A 25,194-nucleotide genomic window follows, 5' to 3' on the forward strand; every position below is an offset into this window, starting at 1 on the left:
ATTTATAATTGATATAATTAATTATACAGCACTATGGCCTTCTTCGGTTGGGGGAGAAAGTGGCAGGTCTGGAGGGGTTGGTTTAGGAGATTTAGGTAATTTCACTTTTTCCTTTTCTTTTTGTTATTTTTTTAATTTTTTTATAACATTACGAGATTTCCTTAAAAACTTTTTCCAAGAACCACAAAAAAAGCATCTTTTTTTTCTATTATAAATAGAAGGATATGGGCTTTGTAACATTAAAATAAAAATCCAAAGAGCTAAATAGAAGGCAATATGAATAGTCCCACTATAAAAACCGAATATGCAATCTCTTAATTGATAGGCAAGTAGGGACGAATCTATGACCCGAGAGCTAGTGGGTGCAGAAGTACCGTCTACTTTCGTCTTATAAAATATTAATAATTATTATAATTTCATAATAATTCTAAAATATTACAAATAAAAAGATAAATAAATGATCAATTATTAAAATTTGAGCATAATGAAACACCTTACAATTATCGTCTCCGAGATTTTTGTAATTTTATATTAAGAGTTATCATTAGTTAATTTTACAAGATATCTTAAAAACTTGGAAAAATCTACAATTTGTTAATCATTTGTTCATTTCAAACAACAGTGGTAGTTCTAATTGCAAAAATTTAAAAAATGATGTCTAAGATTAAAAACTAAGAGAAGAAATAATTGGGATTCATCTAGATGGATAGATTAAACAATTGAACAAGGCTGGGGCTAATGAACAAGGCTTTTTTTATATACTTTGGTTAATATTTTGTATAAATATATTTTAGAAATACATTGAAATAATAGGTTGTAGTTTTTCTTTGATATTAGATAAATTACATTTACGAACTTACTATTAACAATGGAGAGCATGTAATATGTGAGAGCGTTAATTATATTTTCAAATTAATACTATAGCCTGCACGAGAGCATTACATATTTTTTCTTTTTCCATTTTATTATACTTCTAAATAATCAATTAAAAACATAATAAGTAACATCACACTTACCACTAAAGTTGCAATATTATATTTTTGTAATTTATCTATGTAATAACAAAGGTATTTAGAGATTTTTAAAAATGTCTTCGTGGGGAGCCAAATTCATGAATAATTGTGTATCCTATATTACCCTTTCAATAACTACCCTTCCAATAACTATCTTAAATATTCAGAATTCTTTTATCTTTTGGATTCATTATTCTTCAGAGGCAAGAGTATATTTATCTAAATTAATGCAAAATCTTGGAAAGTTTCCCCAGCGTAGACGGGATGAGTGCAAAACCTTGGAAAACTAAGCCAACCATGAACTTAGCCTATAGAGATTATTTTGGGGACGCTGGGTGCTTCCTTAAATGGGGGAAAGAAGTGGGCATTTTCTGTGTGGCAATATATACCCTCAAATACCAACAAAAGTATTGGTTGAATGATAAGCATTTCATCCCTCAAACCTCGAGAAGCACGCATGTTAGGAGGGAGAATAACCTTTAATACTCGATCTTCCGATTGAATTAGTCAAATACTATTGGGCTTCTGGATACCGTGGTACATACCGAAAATATATACCCTCAGATGTGCCATTTTCTGCATGGCAGTTGGAGCAAGCATTTTGGGCATTGAGATCTTGAAGTTCAATGTCGAACTGACATTGATCTAGATCCAAGGACAGAAACTAAACGACCAAAAGAAGTAAGTGATCGGTACTTGCTTAATTAAGAGAGGCACTATCAGTAAGTAACAATAAGGATAGAGAAAGAAGAGCGTACAAAATCCTCGAGAATTCACCAAAAAAAAAAATTCCTCCAGAAGGCATTTCGATTTTCCTGGAAAGTCCACTATCGGTAAAGAAAAAGAAGAAGATAGAAAGACAGAGACAGAGAGAGGCGTGAAAGAGAGAGCGATCAAAATTAGGAAATGTAGATTTTCAAAAAAAAAAAGAAAATGTAAATTAATTAATGCAATATAAAACTCAACTGAAGGATTGATGTAGAGAATCTATAAGGATAATCAATCACAAGTTAGGAAAATGTTCTAAATGCCTAAGTGGAAAGTTCTTGTCAAATGGATGGAGTTTTCTCGTTACATGGGGTTCAGGAGTCTACTTAAAGTACCTATATATAGATTTTTCCGATACCTAAAGGCACTACACATGAGAAAAGAATTCGGTTACATAGAGAGATTCATAGACCTAGTAAAATTTTTAAAAAAATCATAATAGCTAATAAGTGGCACAGGTGATTCCTAACAAGTATCAAATATGGAACATCTTCATTACCAGGCGAAAGCGTGCGTCACTATTCTAGCACTCTTTTTTTTTTCCTCCTTTATTTTGTTTCAAGGTACATGACAGATAATGGACAAAAAGACAAAATTAAAATTACATGAGGGAGATTTGTGGGATATTTTTGAGAATTGACCACAATGTTTTTCTTTTTTCGGTGGATAAACGGGGCAGGAGTCCGAAATTTAACCCCAAATGTTTACCTATTTTCCATATATAAGAGAGTACAAAAAGAAAGTGGATTCAATTTACCTTTTCTACCACAGTTGTTTGGACTAATTTCAAAAACACATTGCCAATTATGGATACTCTAGGGGAATTTTCCATAATTTAGTGGAGTAAGTCGAACCCTCTAACTCTAAGGTAGATCCGCTTTTGTGTGCAATGGCGTGCGCTATTATGCTACACACTCAATTTCTCACCAAAAAAAAGTATATCTTTTACTAGTTAAATGAAGGGATGCGAAAATTTTACAAGAAATTCTATGAAGGAAAAACTAAAATGGATGAACATAAATAATTTGTCTGGGGGCACAATCTATTGAACATCCTAGTCCACTTCCACCAAAGCTTTGCGTAAATAAGTATCCCTTCAAGATGTTTACAACTGATGGAGATCATTAATATTCCATACATGTAAAACTGCGTCTCTCTATTCAGGAACTGATCTTCCACCTTTCAAAACGTACATCTTTAGTCCGGGAATGTGGATGTTTACGAAGTAATTCTTCCAGCTTATGCTCCTCAAATCGAGCGGGAAGGTCTTCAACTCGTCTGCAGACATCTCTACCATCAACTTCTGTGTATTTCCGTTGTGGAACCTGGCATTACGTACAATTTTATACATATATTTCGAGATCAGATTTTAATAAATACCTTCATGAAGAACATGAAACGCACACAAAAAATAAAAGGTGCTTCATTGGAGTTTATCATGTGCCATGACTGAGATTGGGCCAACATTTCAAGGCCTGGGCCGACCCAATTCTCGGCCCTCATTGTTGTCCATCTCCATGAAAGGTGAGGCCCGAATATGCCCTTAGCCCTCCAACTATTCATTTAAAAAACAAATTGCATGAAATTTTTTTGTTGAATTACTGGACGAAGCCCTGCATTTATAATTTTCGATGCTGCCTTCTTTTTCTTTTTCTTTTTTTTTGACATCTATACTATTATAAAGTTAAAAAGAGGATTTGGTCTAACTTTTTATTTCCAAAAAATCCCCACATAAAATAAATATATTTAATAATAGCCACATAATTAAAAATATAATTGTAATTTTATTTAAAGATGGCTCATGATTTAACCGTTTTGTCAAATTTATCATATGTTTTTTTTGTCAAATATATCACATAGTTTACTTTTTGCATCAAATCTATTCCGACGTTATCTTTTTCATCGATATCTAACGGCCGTGCTGACGTGACAAGTTGAGGGATAGTGGGCCACACTTGCCGCGTGAACGCCACGTCAGTAGGACCGTTAGATGTCGACAGAAAAGATAACGCCGAGATAGATTTGATGCAAAAAGTAAATTATGAGATAGATTTGACAAAAAAAACATGTGATATATTTAATAAAACGATTAAATCATTGGTCATTTTAGATAAATTCTCCCTTAAAGAGTTACCCATCTTTATCTTTTTTCTTTTGTCTCCCGCCTTCTTCTATCACGTACTCTCTTTCCTCCTTCAGTAATTTCCATCCGTTTAATTTTATTTTTATTTTTTTTTTCCTTCTTTTTTCATTTTCCAGTTACAAACTAATAGAGAAAATATGTGTAGCATGACTTCGGCCAATTATAAATTATATTCATCTAATTGCGAATCATATTTACTGCACGTAGTGCGGGTTCAAGATCTAGGGTTAAAATGTTTCTAAATATTTTAAAGAGTTAGGCCAAGGTGGTTCTTTTTTTTTTTAATTAATTTATCTTTACTTACCTAAAATTTATGTAATTTTGCTGAAAGATACTCGTCCACCATCTGTATGTTTAAATTGGACATTTCCACGGCCCCTGCACGATGCCATCATATGTTGGCCAATCCTAGACTTTGTTCGTCCTGGGCTAGAAACCCTAGATTGGTCATGTAGCATGCAAAGGCGACTAGTGGTGGCTCGTTCAGGAGGTATATCGGGTTCCGTTTAAGGTGTAGGGAGTATTTTGTGGATTGCCAATTACTCCAAAACCTCTATTTTGATTGATAAAAAAAAGTAAAAAATAATCAATAAGATCATCATTTAATGACTTTAACTTTTATAATAGACGGTTGTAAGTTTCATATTCAAGTTTTATCTTAAAAAATTATCAGATATGCAAGTGTACGTTATCTTTTCTATTTTTCGGGCTAAAAGGCTATTAGTAATCTCATTATATGAAGGGGCAAAAATTAGAATAAGCAGGACAACAATGTTTCTTATCTTAGGAGAAAAATTAATTAAAGAGAAAGAGAGAAAAATCTTACCATCCTCTGTAGAAGGCGTACGGCTCATATATCTTGGCCTTGTATATCAAACTCTCCACCGTTCGTTTACATATCATCTGAAGCTTCTCAAATCTTCTAGGGTTTGAAGTGACTTCGCTGTCCCGTAGCCCGAACCTCTCCGCTACCTCATCTTGTATGTAAGCAGAGAACTCGTTTAGGGAGCTGAAAAATTTCATCCTCTCGATTGCAATCTCCTCGCCTCTCGAATCCTTAAGTGGAGCAGACATGAAGTGATCACACGAGAAACCAAACATCTCGTGAACCTTTAGTGGATTGATTACAGATGACGAGACTTGGTACACGCTGAGCTCCGGGTCTGATGGAATTCCATGTTTTGCCATTGCCGACACCATTGTGTTCACGACCATGTCGACCGGAACCTGAATGGGAGATACTCATTAGAGTACACATAATTCCCCTCAACATAGTACATAGGCAAATTAACTATTTATGATGATGCAATAAAAATTATTGGTCAATCACTTACAATATCTACCAGTGCCTTTGGATCAGCGAGATAGCCCGGTAGCAGACCTTTCCCGTAGGATAAAAGTAATGGGTCGACCATTCTGATATCGCACATGCAACAAAAACAGAAATTAATTAATTCCTTAGTGTGTGGACGAGGAAGTTTAAAGTTGGCTATTATTTTCCAAAAGAGATATTATATTAATTCATGTTTGAAAGCATACAATACTTCTTAATTTGTATGTATTATCGATAGAACCCAGCAAAAAAGAAAAGAATGTATTATGGATCGTATGGTGATTTTTTCTTATGTTTCGCAGTTTTCTAGGAATTGCCACGGTTGGCCATTACCTCTGGTATTCTTCCACTGTTTTTCTTTACACGTTTTGAATATATGATACATATCCTGACGAATGAAGACCATGAAAAATTTCCCCAAAATTATGTTTTGATATGATATTAAAGGGACGAACTCATACGCTACACACCAAATTCAAAAACGAATGTCAAAATGATGACATTAATATTAGTCCCTCTAAACCGAGAGTGGAACAATCTGCCCACCTAGGAGTCAATTATTGATCAAGTCCTCGGTAAGTTATGAAACATATGTTTGGTGAAGAGAATTTAGAAGTTTATTTTATTGTAAAATAATTAACCTGTTTCCTTGGATCCAACCGGGAAACGGCTCAGCATACGTGCTCTCAATGATGCTTGGACGGATAATGGTAACGGGGATGTGCCCTTTGTAGCTGCTTAGCATCATTTCCCCCATCGCCTTCGTGAACACATACGTGTCTTGCCACCCGAACATTTTAGCCCTAGTCACAGTTAAACCAAAAACCAAAACTTTGTGACTAGTATAAGATGAATATACCTATACACATCTGATAGATACATGAATAATTGGATTCTAGTTAATCACAAGATATAAGCCAAGTTGGCAAATCAATCATATGGCATCATAGCGCTTTTGCATGGTGATAATCTTGGAGCCTCTATCAACCTGTCTTTCGTCTTTCTTTTCTTGTTTTTCTATGTACTTCTAGAGTTCGGTCTTCTTATTTTATCTTAAAAAAAAAAAAAAAAGAGAGAAAGATCAGTCATACGTTCTCTTTGCTTTAGGAGCAAGACCCTTTTGCCCTTGACTCAAATGTTTGGCTAATCATGCATGATCACTAACGCTTGTTGATCGATTAATATATATGTATACAATACTGAAATAATTACCTCACTAACCCCAACTCTTTCAACTTCTGGACTACATCTTCCTTGGTGAGACTTTGGACAATCTCTGAGGCCAATTTGATCTCAGCATGGACATCCAATTTGGGCAAGGCAAAAGATTGATTTGCCCTTGGGTCATTGGCCATCTCTTCGGCTATACTTTGTCCCATGTAGAATGGTTTCTCCCTCACTACTCCTTGCCTCTCCCCATTCACATATGCTGCCAACCATATCATTTTAGTTCATATGGGTTATTAATTTGGAATATATATACTATAGGATATGCAGTTTGTTAATTACCGGTTGATACGTGCAGGAAAAGTCGAAGCTTCTTGCATTTCATGGCGAAACTCAAAAGCCTGAAAGGCCCTCGGGTGTTTAGGTTTAGGGCTACATCATACCTGCTTGTCCATGAAAGTGATAGATGTTAGAAAGTAAGGACAACCCTTATTTCAACCTTCAAAGTATCTACCGTGGATTTTACGAGTGCCAGCAGATGTTTGAACCGGAAAAAGAATACAAATTATAGTCCTCGATCTGCCCTTTATTAGTATTATCAGGCTAGACTTGTGAGCGTAGAGAGGGATAGAGAAAGGAAGACAGATTATAAGGACAAGCTAACCTCTCATCAAAGGTCGTGCTTGCCGCTGAATTGACAATCACTTCGACTTCTTCAACTATTTGGGTGGCTAGTTCGACATTGGGCATCCCAAGGTCGGGCTCGCACATATTTCCAACTACCGGAACAAGCTTGCTCATCATGAAATCTGCATAGTGCTCTCCGTGCAATTCTTTGAGCCTCTTGAAGATCCCACACTCAATAATCTGCCAAGTTTTTCCAGTTTTTCAAGAAAATATTTTCATTCAAGTTTTGACCTTCGAGATCTATATTCTCGAACCATACATACCTCTGTTTTGACTCTACCGAGAGCTTCTTCTTCGTCTTTCGCCTTAACTAAGAGGAAGATCTTTCTAGTATTAGGGGCCACCCTTAAAATCTTCTCCACAAATGCTGCACGATGGAAATCAAACGCAAGCTTATGGAACACATATTTCTTTCTCAGTGACGAACTTGCATGTTTACACTAGAATATATACATATCTATATATATACACACACATTACACACACATATGTACGGTCTAGAAAAGAATATATATATATATATATATATATATGATGGCAATATATATTACATATTCACATTTGCATCATAAACTTTCATTATCATGTACCTTTGGCAAGTAGCCCAGTAGCCCCAGTAACAAAGTAGCTCTTCCCCTCAAGGAAGTTCAGTATCCCAATGCCTTTGGTCGACTCCTTAGCAGTATCGGGTGCCATAACGGCCATTGCTGTGGCAGTAGCAGAAGCAGAGGGGTCGGATCTTCTACCACTTTGGTCATCAGCTAATGAACTCGAAAGTGCCATGTCCCGTAAATTCGGAAGCGGTGCTCTAGTGTGATTGGCACTAGAGGCAGACGGGACATCGTCATTGATGGCACCACGAATCTTGGAGGACGCGGAGCAATGTTGCGGTAGAGAAGAGGTTTTGAGGGAAACCTTACTGGGAACAAAGAAGGGGGCAAAGCTATGAAAGAGAGACGACATTGTGATCGAATAGGTCGTGGCTGATTTGAGGTTGAGGTGGTAGGGGAGAGAACCAAAGTCCTTATATAACTAACCTTAGAAGTCGAGATAAACAACGGGTATATCACATGACATCATGTTATTAGACGCATAAAAAAATTTTATTTTTGTCAAGAATATATTTTTTTGTGATATTTTTAAAAATTAAGATAAATTTGTGAATTCTTATGGGCTTGTGATATTTTCATGTGGTATATATACCTGTTGCATATAAGACAAGATTATGTTCGATTATCATGATAGAATCATCCGTACTTCTTTATTAGTTATAAGAATTTCTATTCTATTGCATTGAGATATTGAAGGTATTGATAAGTGGTGGTATCCAAGTCATATATTAACCCTCACATGCAACGTGTGGTCACGAGGCTCTACCCGCTCTGATACCATCTTAAATTCTACTGGGCTTAGATAGGCTTGGACTCAACTTTCAACTCAAAAGCTCGAACTGATAAATTGTGAGATCCAATCCCATATAAACCACTCTATTTTTTTATATGCTTCCGATGTGGGATTAACTTTTCCCAATTGATTTTTATATTTCCAAAAGAAGGGGTTTGAAATCGGAAAAGTAAAAATGTGCTCCTGATTATGGAAAAAAGAAATATATATATATATATATATATATATATATATATGATTTCCGAATTTTTCTTGAAGTACCTCTCCCATGTTTAAGAAGAACGGTATAATAAGTCCACCTCGACTTACCGCCCCAATCGAGTTTTCGCAGCTGAAACACCACTGACTGTCTTCGCGATCAGCATTGGATAGTTTCACGACCCACGATGTTTTTGGATAGTTTCACTTTTACAGGACAGTATCGAATATAAATCTATGCAGTATGCTGGCAATTGTAAAAGTAAAATTGGCTGATAAAACCAAAGTGAGATAGTTTAAGCGTTGCTACGTTTTTTTTTTAAGTAAATTTTCAAGTTTGAATATTGTAAATTGAGAAAATTTAAACTGAGATATCTTTACCTCTTAGTAGGACAAGCCGACTTGACTAGATTAGTCGGGATTCAAATTTGGACGTTCAAATATTATGATTCATTCCTAAAGTTGATATTAATATCGATTGAGGGGAAAGAAAAAAGGGAAGGAGTAGCACCGCTGCACTACTAAATCCCTTACCTTTCTAAAGATGATAATAATATTTGCTTCACCTAATTAATCAAATTAGAACTAGCAGGTTTCGAACAATTACATTTATTCAAAAGTTTAGGGCCATTAATTATTATATTAGTTGCGTTACCTAACAACAATCGCCAAATCCATAGAAAAGGAAATTAATCCAAGATAGTGCATAATAATTATGACGTACTTTAACTAGCTATTACCATATTTGGTAAAATTGATACTGACGATTTGCTTCGCCTGTATAGAACTAATTTGCGAGAGAGAAGTAATGGAATTACGTGTTAGTTTCGAAAACATCGGGTGCAGACGATATGTTATATATGGCAACGGTGACGAGATTCCAGTCGCTAAGGAGTCGATATTAATAGTGCTTTTCGTGTGGCTTAGCATCTATGCACTCAGATTTTGGGAGCTGATGATACCTAAAATTGCCAATTATTTTCAAAGCGATACATGTATTTTTAACGGAGAAATTAGCAACCAATAATTAATTATTCTTTTTTTTTTCTTTTGTTATTATGGGCAATCGCATTAGTTGCAGTCAAAGTGGTCCGAAATGTAACATAAAAGAGACAAATACGAACAGCAACAGGGAATTCTAGAGGCCGTACAAAGAATGCTGTCTGGATTACCCAAGTCGTTGGCAAAGACTTAGACCTGTAGAATTAATCAACACATAGTTAAGACGAAAAGATAGCAGCCCCCAGATTTGCATTGGAGCATGTAAAAGCAACCGCGATCAACAAAACCCTTCTTCCGCGAACTTGACAGAAGATTGCTATACACATGCCATACCAAAAGACAAACAATATCTTCCAATACGTTTCACAAATACATATATATATATATATATCCATTATACTAAAAAAAATATCTTTTCATTATTAATAATTCGTTTTCTTTTTTTCGATTACAAAGCATTATTAATAATTCGCTTTCTTTTTTCGGTTACAAGACATATTCATAAATCTAATAATATAAATTTTAATTACTAATAAATGAGTATGGATAATTAAATTAAATATCGAATCAGACATAATGTACATTACTGTATTACGTCCTTTTTGGTATTCGCTTTCTTTTTTCAACGGTCGCCCATCGAATAAATAGCCATATGAGAAGAAGAGAGGTTCCCGTATGTGATTAATTTTCTGAGTTCGCGCAGCGTGGAAAAGTAAGCACAACACGTAAATATTAATTAAAACAAAAAACGATAAGCACAACACATAAATAATTGTCTCTTCGATGACCGTAAATTTGTCGTTGACACATGGGTCACCCCGAAACACTCCTTCGAGAATATTCATCACTGAAAACGACGTCATCAACTGAACTAGTTGTACTTTAGGAAAAAAAAAAAAGCCCGCTATGGGCACGGCCAGACAGCATCTCGGATCCTAACTATGTCATGAGAAATCTTTTTAATTTGACGATATGTCCCTGAAAAGATTAATAATTTTTTAAGAGTATGTATAATCAGCAAGAATCGATCGATATAATATTGTTAAATCGCCATGTATACCTTCTATTTTGTACAAGTTACAACTCCGAGTATTAATTTGAAGTCAAGAAGTCAAGGTCCACGCCAACAACATCTTGTACAGTCATAATCGTGATGTATATTACGGGATATAAGGATATTTGCCCGAGATTAGTGGAATACTGCCTTGTACTATATGTGAATATATTTTTTTTGGGTAAAGCACTATATGTGAATTTTAGTTAGCCTAAATATTTATCTTTGTAAATTAGGTAACTGTAGATGCTTTCTAGACTTCTATGTACGTAGGCTAATATGTATCATGACAGACACATAAATGAATTTGAGTTATTGAGGTACGATTGAACAATGTACGGACAATATTCGCCTCCCAATTATTACTAGAATTTCCTTTTTCTTATCAATTAATTTGTTTATTGTTTATTTTATTTTGCCGTCTTTGACCTGTATGCACTACTTAATAAATATGATCGAGAAGAGCACAAACATATTCGATCGGCCTTGAAAGTGTGAATGGACTGCAGACATATTCGATTACGTCTTGGATTGCATTCTGAAGCACATCAAAATGAAATTTGTGAATCGAATTTATGCAAATTATATACGTCGTATATTTTCATCATACACATATTATATAAATCAGCCAACGAGGTTGTTTTCTTCGTCCAGGTAAAACTTTTCCACTTTTATAAGTCATTCTGTTTTCAGTCATAATTTAAACTACAAAGAAAATGCCCTAATTGAAAGTTGATCATAGACCAAGACTAATAAAACGAAAGGGCAAAATCTTCAGGACATTGGCTATGAGTTAGGTTGAACATATGGTCAATTATAAACGTTAGAAAAAGTAAAGATAAAAAATGATGAGAGAAATAACTCATAATAATAATATTAATAAATTACGTTCAGTTTTTACTAGAAAACTTTCATTCTTTTTATTTTTCAATTATTTTCTCATTTATTTCTTTTTTTTTGTGAATCCTGATATCCGAAATCTCAATTGGGACCCGACTAATCTAGTCCAATCGAGTCGGTGCACTAATCTCTCCCAGTGTGGATTTTCTGCATTCACAAGAACTCGAACCCGAGACCTTGCTTAAGCAGAATAAGTTTCAAACCACTTGAACTAACCCACGTTAATTATTTTCTCATTTATTTCTAGAAGTCTCCTTTCAAGAAAAATTAATCATAAAGAAGGAAGCAAATTCGTTTTTGAATAAGAAATTTAAGGGGGGAAATGAAAACAAAAGACCAGAAGGAAGTTAACTTTTGCATAGAGTTCCATCACTATTAGTGGTTGGCTCTGGAAATTTTTTATAGGTACTATCTAGAGTTGAAGAGGCTCTTTAAAAATCAAAAGAATGTGAAGTGGAGAAGTGCACATCATCGTCTATTGATTTACAGGTCACAAGTTCGATACCTAGTGAGACTACTCGTGTCCTTTTATTAGTTATTTAGAATTTTCCTTTCTTTCTACTAGGTCTTGAACCTCCTTTGTAATCGAAAAAGAAAAAACCTTTAAAAGTGTAACTTTTAAAAGCCTAAAAAAAATTGATAAGATTCGTGTTATTTAATAAGGGAACTTGCTATTTACAAAATAATAATTCATCTCATAAAACAATAATTTTTTTTATTTAATAAGTAACTTACTATTTTCAAAAGTAATAAGTTTTTTTGTCAAATAAGATTCTTATTACTTAGCAAAATATTCACCGAAAAAAGGCCCAACGTGCAGTGACGTACTGCATTCTGATTGGTCTCTGCAATTTGCTCTCCTACGAAGCCTCCTTAGGGAAGTTAAATCCTTTCTTATATGCATAAACATCGCAAATAATTGAGTCTTATGGTTTTTGGACCATGAAATCCTTTTCTATCAAATAGGAAAGGTTGTTGCAATTCTAAATTAATGTCCAAGAATCCATATTTTCTTGGACAAAAGCATAAATGTTATGCCCCGCAACAGAAACGTATTTCTAAGAAAACGAAATTAAGTAAGATACAAAGATTACTTCACTCTTTCGGCGCGCATTCTAACAACTTGCTCGAACAATAAAGGAGTTTGCTTCTCTCTTGAAGTTGTTCGGTCCAAATGTTGTTTGGAGCCGGCGGAATATAGTAATTTCCATGAACTTACTAGATCAGTGAAGATGGATTGCGTCGATTAGCTCGGCGAGGGATTAGGTTCCGAGGAGACTCTAGCCATTATACGAAGAAAGAAGAGGAAGAGGCCCATTCTGCCAAAAGAAGAGAGGCCCATCAGGCTCAATGACAATCAACGAAAGTGTTGGATACATCACAGCCAACTCTTGTAATACAAGACACAGAGGGGTTACAGCACAGCCAAGGGACAGTTAATTCAATGAGTATATTTGTTACTCAACGGATGCAACTTTGGGATATCGAATTATCTGATGGCACGACTATATAACCTGCCATTTCGTATGCATTTTACCCGATACATAGATTCATCTATCAAATCTCACACCGGTAGGCGGTAGCCATTAAGCGGGCCGAATAATGTTATAATTAGCAGGGCAGCGAACAAACCTAGTCTTCTCCAACAAACATGAAGATTGTGTCCGAAAAGACATTTCAAGATGCGAAGACAAAGGCGACAGAATTAGTCAGTTACCTGCCAATTTTCCCGGGAAAAAAAACTGAGACTAAATACCAGAAATAAAACTAAATTTATGAATTAAGCGAAGAAAATTGATTTTTCAAAATCCGGGATTTGTTGATTATCTCACACGAGATTAGTTATTCGATAATATTGAATATGGATGAATTCATTGGAGAGTTGGGGAGCAGGCTCAAGGTCTCGATCACCGAATCCACCATGATGTGTATAGTCTACGACGCGATGGACCGGGCCCATGGGAAGGTCAAGTCAAGGGGCATTATCGCGCGGCTCAGTGAGATGTCGAGGTTCTACGAGCTAGCAATTATTCAACTAGAGGGCTGCCTTAAATTTGTCCACGAGGAGGCCGAAGCCTATGGGTTAGACAGCAGCCACCAGGACCTGCTTCTTGACCTAGCCAAGATCCGCAACCACCTCCTCGGCCGCCTCGAGGAGTCTGAGATGGCCATCTCCGACAAGGACAGGTTATGCATCATGACATTACAGAATATCATTGTTTCTTACGAGTTAGTTCACTTGTATACATGGTGTTGGCAAGAATCTCTGTAAAGTTCGTATTCTGAATCTGTTCTATCGCTCGGTTCTGTTTTAGCAGGGAGCTGATGGAGAGGGTTGAGACCGAGCGGAGGCTGAGGCAGGCATTGGAGCTGAAGGAAAGAGAGTTGGAGTCCCTGAGGGCTCAATGTGAGGGATTCGATGAGAGCCAGAAAGATGAGCTGAAGTTCAGTGAGCTAAAGAATTCAGTGGACCAACAAGTGCGGAACATAAAACAGAACTTGGAGGGGGCAGATCACGATGATCATTACGACTACGGATTTTATTGGGCGAGCAGCACAAGCGATGATAAGATCGACAACGGGAGAATCGACCGCATGGGATTGGACATCAGCAACCTGAAGAAGACGCTTGATCTTGCGTTTGGGAAGATGCAGAGCGCGATCTTCTCATCTGACGCAAGCCCCACAGAGCAGCAGTGGAGGTGGACCATTGAGAAGGATGTTACTGCTTCCGTGATTAAAGGTTCTATTCGGGATATTCTGGAAAGTCCCAAGACCAAGATGACGGGCCAACAACCGAAGGAGAATGTTGATCTATACGATGAAATCCAGAAACTAAAGCAAGAAAATGAAGAGTTGAATCTCCGTGACAGGACAGTAGGCGAGCTTCATGTAGATCTTTTACGAGGTCTTACAGATGAGATGTGTACCAGTTTATTCGATTTAGAGACAGAGGTTCAGATTCGAGAAGGGATACTCAACACCATATTGAAGGAGATGCTTGCTCTTGCGAGCAGGCAGATGATGCAGACTGCGATCTTCTCATTTGAGGCAGGCCCCATAGAGCAGCAATGGAGATGGGCCATCGAGAAGGATGTCACAGCTTCTGTGATCAAAGGGTCCATTCAGGATGTTCAGGAAAGTCTAGAAACCGCGGGTCGAGAAGAGAACATGGAGAATGTTAGTCTATATGATGAAGTCCAGAAACTGAAGCAAGAAAATGAAGAGTTAAAGCTTCAAGAGAGGACAGCAGGCGATCTGTACATAGGCCTCTTACGAGGTCTTAAGGATGAGTTGCATACCGGCTCATTCGATTCCTTGACAGACGTTCAGATTAGAGAAGGGATACTCGACTACATATTGAAGAAAACAGTGATCGAGAATAAGTCGGTTGCCTGTGAAGTGCTGAAGGAGTGCAACAATGCGACAGAAAACTACAAGACTGAGAGTCATATTAAGGAAGAAATTCATCATTTCATTTGCCAAGAAACAATAAGAAGCATAGTTTGTGCAAGAAATGCCGAGTCGAATGGAATTGTCCAGATCGAAGCTACAGGAGAAGATCCTATATCCTGTTATGGGGTGGAAAAAGATGGATCGCCTTTTGATCTGTCTCTTAAAGATCAAATTACTCCGAACTCTATGAGAGAGGAGCTCAGAATGCCCTTGGAGGAGTTACCTTCAAGCGGGGGGGCGTATGTCCAAGAACTTTCAGAAGTAGTGTCGAACTTTCAGCACAACATATGCAACAATCTAGTGAAGAATAATACGAGGTTAATCCGGGGCCCTCAAACATCGTAGATTTTCTCAAATGTACGAATTCTGCTCATCTTTGCAGGTTAGTGAACATGAAAAATCAAGTGGATTTGCTGTCCGAAGAAATCAGTTTGCTGAAGAAGAGAGAGTCCGTTTACGAGAAGGCTTTCATAATGAGATGTCACAATCTCCAAAAGGCGGAAACCGAGGTTCTGGAAAGCCAAACAATTTTTATTCTGTTCAGTTACAAATTTTACAATTCCATGATCCTCAAATAAATCTTTGAACCAGGTAGATTTGCTCGGGGATCAAGTGGACCAGCTTCTTGGTTTACTCAAGATGATATACATGAAACTTTGTCAACATTCGACAGTTTTCGAGCAATACTTTGAGGTGAGCTACAGCCGAAAATATTTTCCAGCTTTCAAGTTTAATACATTTGCTGACCTGATATGTGTATGTATACTGCAGGTCTCGGAAATCTTGGTGTTGATTGAGAATGAATTGGGTGGACAAGAGGCTCGAGTCTAAATCTAATCAGCTCCGACTCCAAGGTGTCGCGCTGTGAACAGGTTTTGTCTCTCATTAGATGTTATCGGTAATACGATAAGATATCCTGCAGGAATTGCTCCATCACTATCCCGCAAGCAAACAGTCCAACTCCGACGAGTGCAGGCCTCGAGCTTGATATTGCCTCTTCATTTAGCTCTCTTCTTTGCATAGCCCATGCCATTGCCGGTGGAAGAATCCCGTACAGCATTGTCATGCAGTAACCTCCCTGCACCACGACATTGGGTAGCCATAACAACCATAATCAACCCGATAGCTGTGAGTTCGACATCAGCTGTTGCACTTCTGTTATCAAGCTCATGAAACTTACAACCGTGCAAGCTAAATAGAGGAGAGAATAATACTTCTACAACATACCGCAATATCTGTGGCAGCAGAAAATGCGTCAGGAACAGTTATGCTCACCAACAAAGATGGGGCAACAACCATCACCATCGACATAAGCCCTATTCTCTTCCTACCCCACCAATTCCTCAGCCCGGAGAGTTCTATGGCGTGCTGATATATATGAGAAAAGGCAGGTGAGTACGTAAAGATTGACAAGCGATACGTACACACAGAATTTGAAGTGAAGACAGACCTACCTTCGAAGACCATTTCAAGGGAGCCTCCGACATGACATAATTCTTGAGTTGCTCCTTGAAGAACTCGGAAAATCCTAGGAGAGTGCCTATCAGTGAAGTTCCTACTGCAAGGAGCGAGAACGCCTCGACCATGAATGGAACTCCATCCCATCTCACCCTGACACCAAGAAATTAACAAAACCGGGTCAGACATATGTCAGAATCGAGCACAAGCAGAAGAAGAAATAGTTCAATTGGGACCAGACAACAAGTTTTTCCTTTTAATGCAAACTCTATGTGAATGGACAGTTTTCATTTAATCTTAAACCGCGCTAGGCATGTTTGATGTAGCCAGGAATTAATACAGAACAGACGGAAAACAGGACAAGTGAAGTAGGAGCAAGGGCTGCTAAGAATGATTTTCCTAAATGATCGTCAAGTATCATTAATTCACCTCAAAAGCAAATCGACTGGATCAGATACCGAACCAGAATAATGGCTTGAGAGGCTGAGAGTGATGGCATCCCAGACAAGTAAGGCAAGTAGCGGGATTACACTGCCGATAAGAATGGAACTTTTTATGCTCTTCAGATCGCCTCCCAAGAGTGCACAGATCACTGTATCACAAATTTAATGTTAATGAGAAAATCACTAGCAATTGCTTTTATTGTTTCTCGGATTCAGCCATAATTTACCAGGCATTATATCGTGATAAACTAGAGAGAAGATCATCACTGGAATTGTGGACGGAACTCTTCCCCAGTCAGCGGAGCCCCCAAACCCAGACCATCCTCCAAGCACCATAGCCAGAACCTCTATTGCTAGCAGCAGACCTGCGACACCAAAATACGATTATACAAAACTTAATCGTGGCTGTTTGTCAGAAATGTTTCCGCAAACTTTTTTTTCGTGAAGCTTGTTTTGGAAGGAGATTCAAGCTCATTTCTGATCATTCGTAAAGTGATGAAAAATAGCAAGTTTTGATTATTCGGTATGGTGCTAATACATACAGATGCTCCGATTTCGGTTTCTTGGGCTTCATAAAACTACCTATCATGGAAGTGGTGAGCCATTGATTCACCCGATCTGTGGCCAGGGTCCCGCCCACAGAGATGAGTGTGGCGAATACCAATGTGAAGAGGAAGTTCAAGAGAGGCTCAGGAAGATTGATCAGATGGAAGAGAATCTCCCCGGACTTGGAACAGTAAGCGACCATCGAAGTGTATCCTAAGAAGACATATGTTAATGTTGCGAAGGTTCCTCCCCATTCCCCGAGCGTCTCCTTAGCCATTGTCCTGATGGATATTACATCTAATTCTTCGTCTGGCTCTTTCCTTCTCATCCTCCTCCTCATCAGGTTCACATTAACCTCAACGAGCAAGAGGGCTTCAATCACAAGGAATGCCCAGCATACGATCATTGATATGGAACTTGGGACCAATCCCTGCACAATACAAAAGGCTCACCTAAAACTCAGTCCGGTATATTAGTAGACGTCCAAATACGTTTAAGCTTTTAGATGGAACAGTAGCAATTGAGTATCATCTGGTGAAAATTTTAACCGGCCGTATTGGACAAATTGAAAAGTTTGAACTTGTAAGATATAGTTCCAGTACTCTATTTATCATGCAACAGGCATCCCAAATTGGTCGAAACTCGAAAGCCCTATGCATTAATACACCATATGGTGCTCATAATTAAGAAATGAGTGCAAGAACACATAAGATATCGAAGTGAGAAGCAAGAGGAAAAATCGGGGACATGAAAGTAGGCAGAAAAACAGAAATTCTTGTGTATTAAATTATCGTGCTGAATCATGATAGACAATAAACAAGAAGTGTCTCACAGCAGGGGAAGCCTTCTTGGGAAGTGCAAGTATACCCGACCCGATGCTCGTCCCGATGATCAAGGCAACAGCACTCGAAACAGTCCCCTTTCTCTTGGACAGCTCGACCTCTTCAGGTTCTTCCTCATCTCCTCCCATCAAATCTACTGTCCCATTCTTCGACTTGACATGCGTGGTATCCCAACCGAGAATCGGGATATGATCCTGTTGAAAGAAACATGTGGAGTGAGAGATGGATGCGACCGCGCGGATCCTCCGATGATGTACTGTTCTTGGCCATGTGTGGTGTGGTTCTGAAGGAATCTTTGTTTGGGCTCTGGGCTGCAAGGAGGAATAGAATGTTATGAGTTGAGATTCCATGAAACTGAGGGAGCTAGGGGAACAGGAGTTTGATGAGCGGCCATGGAATTCAGCAAAGAAGAAAGATGAGTGGCCATGGATTTATTTTATTGGAGGATTTTCCAAATATCTTGGAAGTGGACCCACCACGTAGAGAATCTATTTGGGTAGTCCAATCCAAAAACTTAAAAAGCAAAATGGGGACCTAACACTTGAAAAATCGCAAAATCGAAAGTGATTGGTTCTGTTCGTCAAACTTACTAGGCACTAGGCCGATGAGGGGTGCAAATCTGGGTTGGAGTTCTTGGGATTAGGGATCACAGCCTCAGCCTAAACGTGGTTGTGATAAAACACAAATATTTTCAATATGCGTGTCTCATATGATGTAACATGCGTATGGTTTCAAGTTCGAGTCACACAGGTATTTTCAAGATGCTTAAAAACCTTGTACTGCTCTGTGGTGACCCCTTGAATTGATCGCATACAGTCAGGTTCAATAGAAATTAGTTATAAAGAAAAAAAGAGGAAAACGTGATAGATGGTTTAAACTAGGGGTGATCGGTTTCGAGTACCATGTATTTTTCACAATACCCGGACCCTACCCTGTTAAATTCTGGAACTTGAACCTACCTGGAACCTGTACTATACCACAGATTCCAGGTACCCTGTTAGAACCAATAAATTTTTTTATTTCGCTAAATAAAACCGAAAATGTCACATATATAATCAGTAATCACGTCAAATAGAATATCAACATAGATTTAGATTAATCCACAACAAAAAATATATATATGTTTCATCAATTCATCAACAAAATTAAATATCCATAATACGATCTCACACAACAAAACGCCTCTGTTCTGATTCATTAAAGAAGATAGTAAATTTACTCTTTCATCTTCTTTTTTTTTAATAAATAACCGGTTCCGGATACCCCGTAGGCAGGAATCGAAACCAGAACCGATTTTCACCGGTTCCAAATTTTAATACCCAAAACCTACCATATTTTCAATACGAGCTACCCGGACTCTACCCTAACGAATAGGTTCCGATCGGTTCCAGGTATACCCGGTACCCGTGCACACCCCTAATTTAAACTTCTTAATTATTAAGTCAAAACACTTGATAAGTATAAAAAAAATTTAACTTGATGAAATAAGTCATTTTTTACTTATTGTGTTCTCAACCCTAACAAAATATTTGCTCATACTTATCATTCTTCCTCTTCTTCTTATACATTTCTTTTTATTCTAAATGCTTAAAAATTTAAGCACTTAATTTATCAAAACGCCGCCTAAGAAACGTGAAGAAATCCGTTATTTGTGACACAACCATGGGCCTTTGATCAATTAAAAATAAAGAATCTGGGATCGCCCAATTAAGAAGCGTACGGCCCAATAAGTGCTAGTTTTGGGCTCGAAGTCTCTGCAATTTTAACGACAATACCCAAGTTCAAACTCAAATTATCCTCATCATATTTGGTTCACTAAATTAAGACCACCTCGAGTTCGTGTTTCCAAATTCCAAGTAGTAGACCTGAATACACGAGCCAAGTCGTGTCATAGTTCCCCACAAGCCAAAGGTGCACAATCTATCTCCTAGCTAGCATAGACGTACCAACTGCCTCTATAGTTTAATCAACTCAAAACAAGACGTAAATAACAAGACAAGTTTGTTCGATAGCTTCCATATTCAACACCTCCACGGCTATGAGGTCATGCACAAGCGTACGTGCATATCGACGTGTTGCCTATGGGACGATGTACTCATTAATTCCGATAGGAACAAGAGACCACCGAGGCAATGAAGTAATTGAGGGCAATGTGGTTCTTTAAGATTTAAATGGTAGGGAAGGGGACAAAAGGGTATGGAGGAAATGGGGAGAAATAGAGAGGAATGTCACATTCTATGCCAACAACATGACTCTCTGTTTTTGCCTTGTTCTGTTTCGAGTAAATTGAGTGCTTCCCTCTCATGCCCTTTTAATTAATTTGGTCCTCACACGGTTGCCCCCCTCCCACCAAATTCTAGAATCTCCATAACTCCCCATACGTGCAGGCAATATATACGGCTACGAAATAAAACTAAAGAGTGTGGTACTAAACATATCTGCAAAACAATTATAACTATTCACAAGTCAGTCGATAGCTGCAACTATTTCTTAAAGAACTCTTATCTTAAAAGAGCTATGACTAGATGAAGGGAGACTCAAGCTCGGGGATTGGACTTGAGTGGTGGCAAACTGGCACAGTGTGATTTCAAAAATTGAGCGTAGATGGATGTTGGCTTTATAGCATGTTTATTCAAAAATCAATCGGTAACTGCAATTTTTTTTTTTAAAGAATTCTTATTTTAATTAAACACAAAGGGGACTTGAACTCGAGAATCGGAGTTAAAGTAGTCACGTAACATGATTTTGAAAGCTGTATGGGCGGAAGTCGGGCTTATAGCATGCGCATAGAGTTTTCAGAGTCGACCCATTACCATTTTAATCATTAAAAAATAAATAAGAAAAAGGTGATTAGCATTGTCCTAGACAGTGATTTCTATGGCTACCAATGAGATTAGGTGATGCTTTTTATCTTTTTCTCTTTTGCTTTTTTGCTTAGATTTGTGGCTATTTAATTGTCTGGTCAAGATTAAACTGTTTGCTTGTTCATGTCATGTCCATTTAATCAATACGATGTATAATTGACATTTATGTTAAGTCATGCTATAAGGCAATTGTATTTATCATTAAATTAATGAATAAGCAACATCATAATTAGGCTGCCAAGAATGACACTGTTAATGACTTGTATTATATTAATGAGATTAATTTCTCTATAAGCTGAAAGTAGTAATTTTACCGAGATCAAATTTATGACATTAATTGCTAATAAATTTAGTGCATATCAATCAATTTCATAAACTGAATGCAATTAAACCAACTTATTTATTATCGATATATATATTTATTCCCGTCCTGTTTTGGAAGTATATATAGTTTAATTAACAGATAAAAGCATGGTTTAAGCATCATGCAGTAGTGGGTGGATATTGTCGTCCTCCATTCTGATGATATTAAAACAGTCACGACAGACAGGCAGCGACCCTAAATCATTTCTTAAGATTTATTATACCTTATAGCATAAGAAACAGTGATGCGCAAGTAAACTAATCATAATATGAATTGATTTATTACGATGTGTTCCTAACATTCCCGAACCATTGAAATAATTATTTGCGGGTACGTCACAGGTATTGTTCACCGCAAATATGATGTTATCGCATTTAAAAAAAAAAAAAGGCAAGTGGGTGATTAGTACATAATAATTAAGGCAATCATAGGATATGTAACAATTCAAATAAGCAGATTTATGTTAGTACACGATAGAAGGAATATACACATACGTATATGTTTTAGTATCTTGTGTGGTTTAGCCATAGGAGTGCAAAGTGGAAGAGAATATAATGAGTGACAAGGTACGAAAGCTCTTATGCCTTATCTAAACACGACATAATTTAATCATCGGCCCACTAATAATTCAGTCATTGGCATAAAGACGTACGAAACCAGAATTCCATCTTCCATCAAGACAAGCTAAAGGATGAAGCCAGCAACAAGAGGACGAAGAAGATGGTTGTTTCAATACTTAAAAACGATATGTATCTTTCAATTAGCTCCTTTAATCGAGCTTAATTTCTCTTCTTCAGTCAATGGATATAGACGCGTTCCACACGAAACTTCGTCTTGATGATTGTAGCTAATTCTTTCGGTTACATACAACCAAAAATTTCATGATAACACAGTATATCATAGCTATAGGGATCGAGGTTTCTATGGCACATGGACTGCTTTATAGAGTTAGAGACTAGTTTTACATATAAAATAAGAAAAATTGAACATTGAGAGACTGACGCTCAAAGGTTGGTTAAACCGGTTTTCTATATATTTGGCTACACCTTGGTATGACAAAAGCTTCGATACATCTTCAAATGATATATATATTTTTTGCGGATGAATTTCGAATAATCGATCCAACATCAATTGAAGTTCAGGAATGGTCGTAATGAAGGAAAAAGAAAATGTTTTGAATTTCCTCCATATGTTTAGTAATCTAACATGGCCTTTGGAATGGGGAAAGAAAATAAAATTACAATTTTAGCCCATAAAAAAAAGGAAATAAGAAATTATGAGGGTGAGAAATGGAAAATTATATAGTTATGGGGAGTGATTTTGGAGCAAAAGAAAGGAACAAAGAGAAGAGAAGAGGGGAGGACGGAAAGGACCCCGCAAAAGAAGAGTCCTTCTCGACCATGAAATCAGCAGATCTTTGCCTCTGCCCCACCCCACCCTTCACGGCAGTAAATGATTAAATAAATAAAGTTTAACTAGTAAATCTAATCATGATAATTTAATCTAATAAATTGTTAATAATAAAAAAAAATAATCTAATCTAATAGTATTTTCAATGGAGAGTATGTTTTGTAGTAGCCAGATAATTTCTCTAAATTTTAGAGTACTTGTAAACAAATTAAATGTTTCTTATCCCCATATTTCGGACCATTAAAAAAATTGAAAAAAATTCATGGCCTCCTTCCCACAAATATCAACAACTATAAACATCAATCACAATAATCTATCCTTCTCACTAATTCCTAAATCTAAAACTATTCCAATTTTTTTAAAATAAAATAAAAATAAGAATCCTCACGATAAACATTGTTCGAGATGGCCCGATGTTGGTGCGAGAGAGGGTCATGCAAGTTTGACACTTGAATTGTAACTGATTATTTATAAAGATAAAGATAGTTAAAGCCTCTTTAAAATGATCGAATTGTCGAGAATGATTAGTACTTGTGATAAGTTTTGAAGAAGACTTTGCCTCACCTAAGAACTCATTAAATTATTACAATTAAAGATAATTATAACAATTATTCGAGTAACCGACGCTCAGTTTCTCATTTGTTGCGATTTAGTTGTTACGTATGAAAATTCTCTTGGCATATTAAACTGATCAGAATTATTTATTTATTTAGTTGTTAGAGAAGCTTCAACGGTTAGATTTCCCGGGAATCACGGTTTTTTTTAAATTTTTTATATTCACTTTTTTACCATCTCGATGGGCCCCAGCTAGGGAGACAGAAAATCTGCTTACTGTAGTACTGGCTCATTATCTAGACTACCATGTTGACCCGCTGCTTTCCCCTCGTCAGCACGTACAGTGGGCCCTACCCTTTTCCCAGGGTTCTCCCTCCAAAGGGCAAATTAGTCCCAAAATCATGCTCAGGGGCACTCGGGTCGACCCGCGGGATCTCCGGTGGATCCATCATCGACCTCGCCTTGTGAGGGTAGTTATGTGGATAATAAATTCAAGTCATTAAATTCGATGACCCGAGCATCTTATCAATCTATAGTTTTCTGTTAGGCTTCTTCACGTAGAATTTTCCACACCTAACATTTACTCTCTGCCTAATTGACAAATTCTAAACATTATTCAAACGATATCGCTGCGAGAGCTCCTCCTGAGTTTTTTGAAGTTGAACATGGATGATCTACCTTTTCACTCTTCATGAAGACAGGTTTAATATGATCTACCAGAGTTTAACTTACGAAACCAGTTAATCGAGATAATAAATGTAAAAAGAAAAAAGCATCTAATCCTTTAATTTTATCTACGACAGCAGCATCCAATCCAATAAACAAAAAATGGATAATTAAATATTCAAATTTTGACAAATCGGTGAATTTCCCGGCGCAGTGAAAGTAGTTTCTGTTTGGGCCCCACGGGGGTGGGGAGCGATGAGCGCGGCAATATTAACTGCGCAGCTTTTAGCCCCTCCGTTTGACCGTCGAGCGCGGGCAAATCTCAAAAGAAGGAGGATCAATCAGAGCCGTCCGATCTCCCCAAACAGGAAAAGAAATTGGGGACTCGCGGGCTCTCCCAGTCGTCGGCGCCCACCTGGTGTTCGTTAAAACCCTTCCCCGGAAACCACGGTTACAGTAAAATATTGGATGAGGAACTGCACCCCAACTTTTTGTCTTCTTTCTAATTTTACCCCGTTAACATTTCTATCTTCTCAGTTCACCCCTTATGTTTTGCCTATGTATGCGTTGAGGATGTTAGGATGGGAAGAGAAAGGAGATTTTCCAAATCTATTTTATATTTATCTATGATAATACGAAGTCTAGGTCTATCTTCTTCTTTTTTCCGAATTAGATGATACCGTTGCATAAAATGACGAACCACAAGAAAAAATTATAATAACTTCAAAAAAGTTAAAACATGGAAATAAATGGATAAAATATATTCTTTTTCATTTATTTGTAAAGTTAAAAAATTGATATGAATTTTGAGATATGGATGCGAGCCTTTTTTTTTTTCCTTTAAGGTATGTACCTTCTTATATCAACCAAGGTTTTAGTTCGGTCGGTCAATTAATAAATAAAACTCTCCCAATCGTAGAA

The 25,194-nt window shown here is 37.2% G+C and overlaps 3 protein-coding genes across 7 annotated transcripts; 1 reads left to right on the forward strand and 2 right to left on the reverse strand.

Moving 5' to 3' along the window:
- Nucleotides 1-2,792: 2,792 nt before the first annotated feature.
- Nucleotides 2,793-8,106, reverse strand: LOC116194610 (fatty acyl-CoA reductase 2-like). The gene is made up of 9 exons (XM_031523458.1): nt 7,702-8,106; nt 7,375-7,478; nt 7,089-7,291; nt 6,767-6,867; nt 6,470-6,686; nt 5,899-6,060; nt 5,259-5,340; nt 4,751-5,151; nt 2,793-3,106 (listed from the first exon to the last, which is right to left on the reverse strand). Exons 1-9 carry the CDS (start codon nt 8,072-8,074, stop codon nt 2,938-2,940), a joined length of 1,812 nt encoding a protein of 603 aa, XP_031379318.1. The 5' UTR covers nt 8,075-8,106; the 3' UTR covers nt 2,793-2,937.
- Nucleotides 8,107-13,473: 5,367 nt separating this feature from the next.
- Nucleotides 13,474-16,038, forward strand: LOC116197203 (WPP domain-associated protein). Of its 3 annotated transcripts, XM_031527255.1 has the most exons (5): nt 13,474-13,856; nt 13,985-15,442; nt 15,508-15,634; nt 15,717-15,818; nt 15,897-16,038. In XM_031527255.1, the coding sequence occupies exons 1-5, from the start codon at nt 13,531-13,533 to the stop codon at nt 15,954-15,956; spliced, it is 2,073 nt and encodes a 690-aa protein (XP_031383115.1). In that variant the 5' UTR covers nt 13,474-13,530; the 3' UTR covers nt 15,957-16,038. The 3 variants fall into 3 exon arrangements, with proteins under 3 accessions (XP_031383115.1, XP_031383113.1, XP_031383114.1); XM_031527253.1 differs by having other exon boundaries at nt 13,477-13,856; nt 15,717-15,985; XM_031527254.1 differs by having other exon boundaries at nt 13,504-13,856; nt 13,988-15,442; nt 15,717-15,985.
- On the reverse strand, nt 15,755-18,829 carry LOC116197205 (tyrosine-specific transport protein-like). 3 transcript variants are annotated; one of them, XM_031527256.1, is made up of 7 exons: nt 18,405-18,828; nt 17,609-18,002; nt 17,254-17,391; nt 17,013-17,175; nt 16,580-16,736; nt 16,353-16,493; nt 15,755-16,203 (listed from the first exon to the last, which is right to left on the reverse strand). In XM_031527256.1, the coding sequence occupies exons 1-7, from the start codon at nt 18,762-18,764 to the stop codon at nt 16,018-16,020; spliced, it is 1,539 nt and encodes a 512-aa protein (XP_031383116.1). In that variant the 5' UTR covers nt 18,765-18,828; the 3' UTR covers nt 15,755-16,017. The 3 variants fall into 3 exon arrangements, 2 of the variants coding, with proteins under 2 accessions (XP_031383116.1, XP_031383117.1); XM_031527257.1 differs by having other exon boundaries at nt 18,440-18,572; XR_004155004.1 differs by having other exon boundaries at nt 16,064-16,203; nt 16,576-16,736; nt 18,405-18,829.
- Nucleotides 18,830-25,194: the final 6,365 nt, after the last annotated feature.

Source organism: Punica granatum, chromosome 2, assembly GCF_007655135.1.
Source record: "Punica granatum isolate Tunisia-2019 chromosome 2, ASM765513v2, whole genome shotgun sequence".
NCBI lineage: Eukaryota > Viridiplantae > Streptophyta > Magnoliopsida > Myrtales > Lythraceae > Punica > Punica granatum.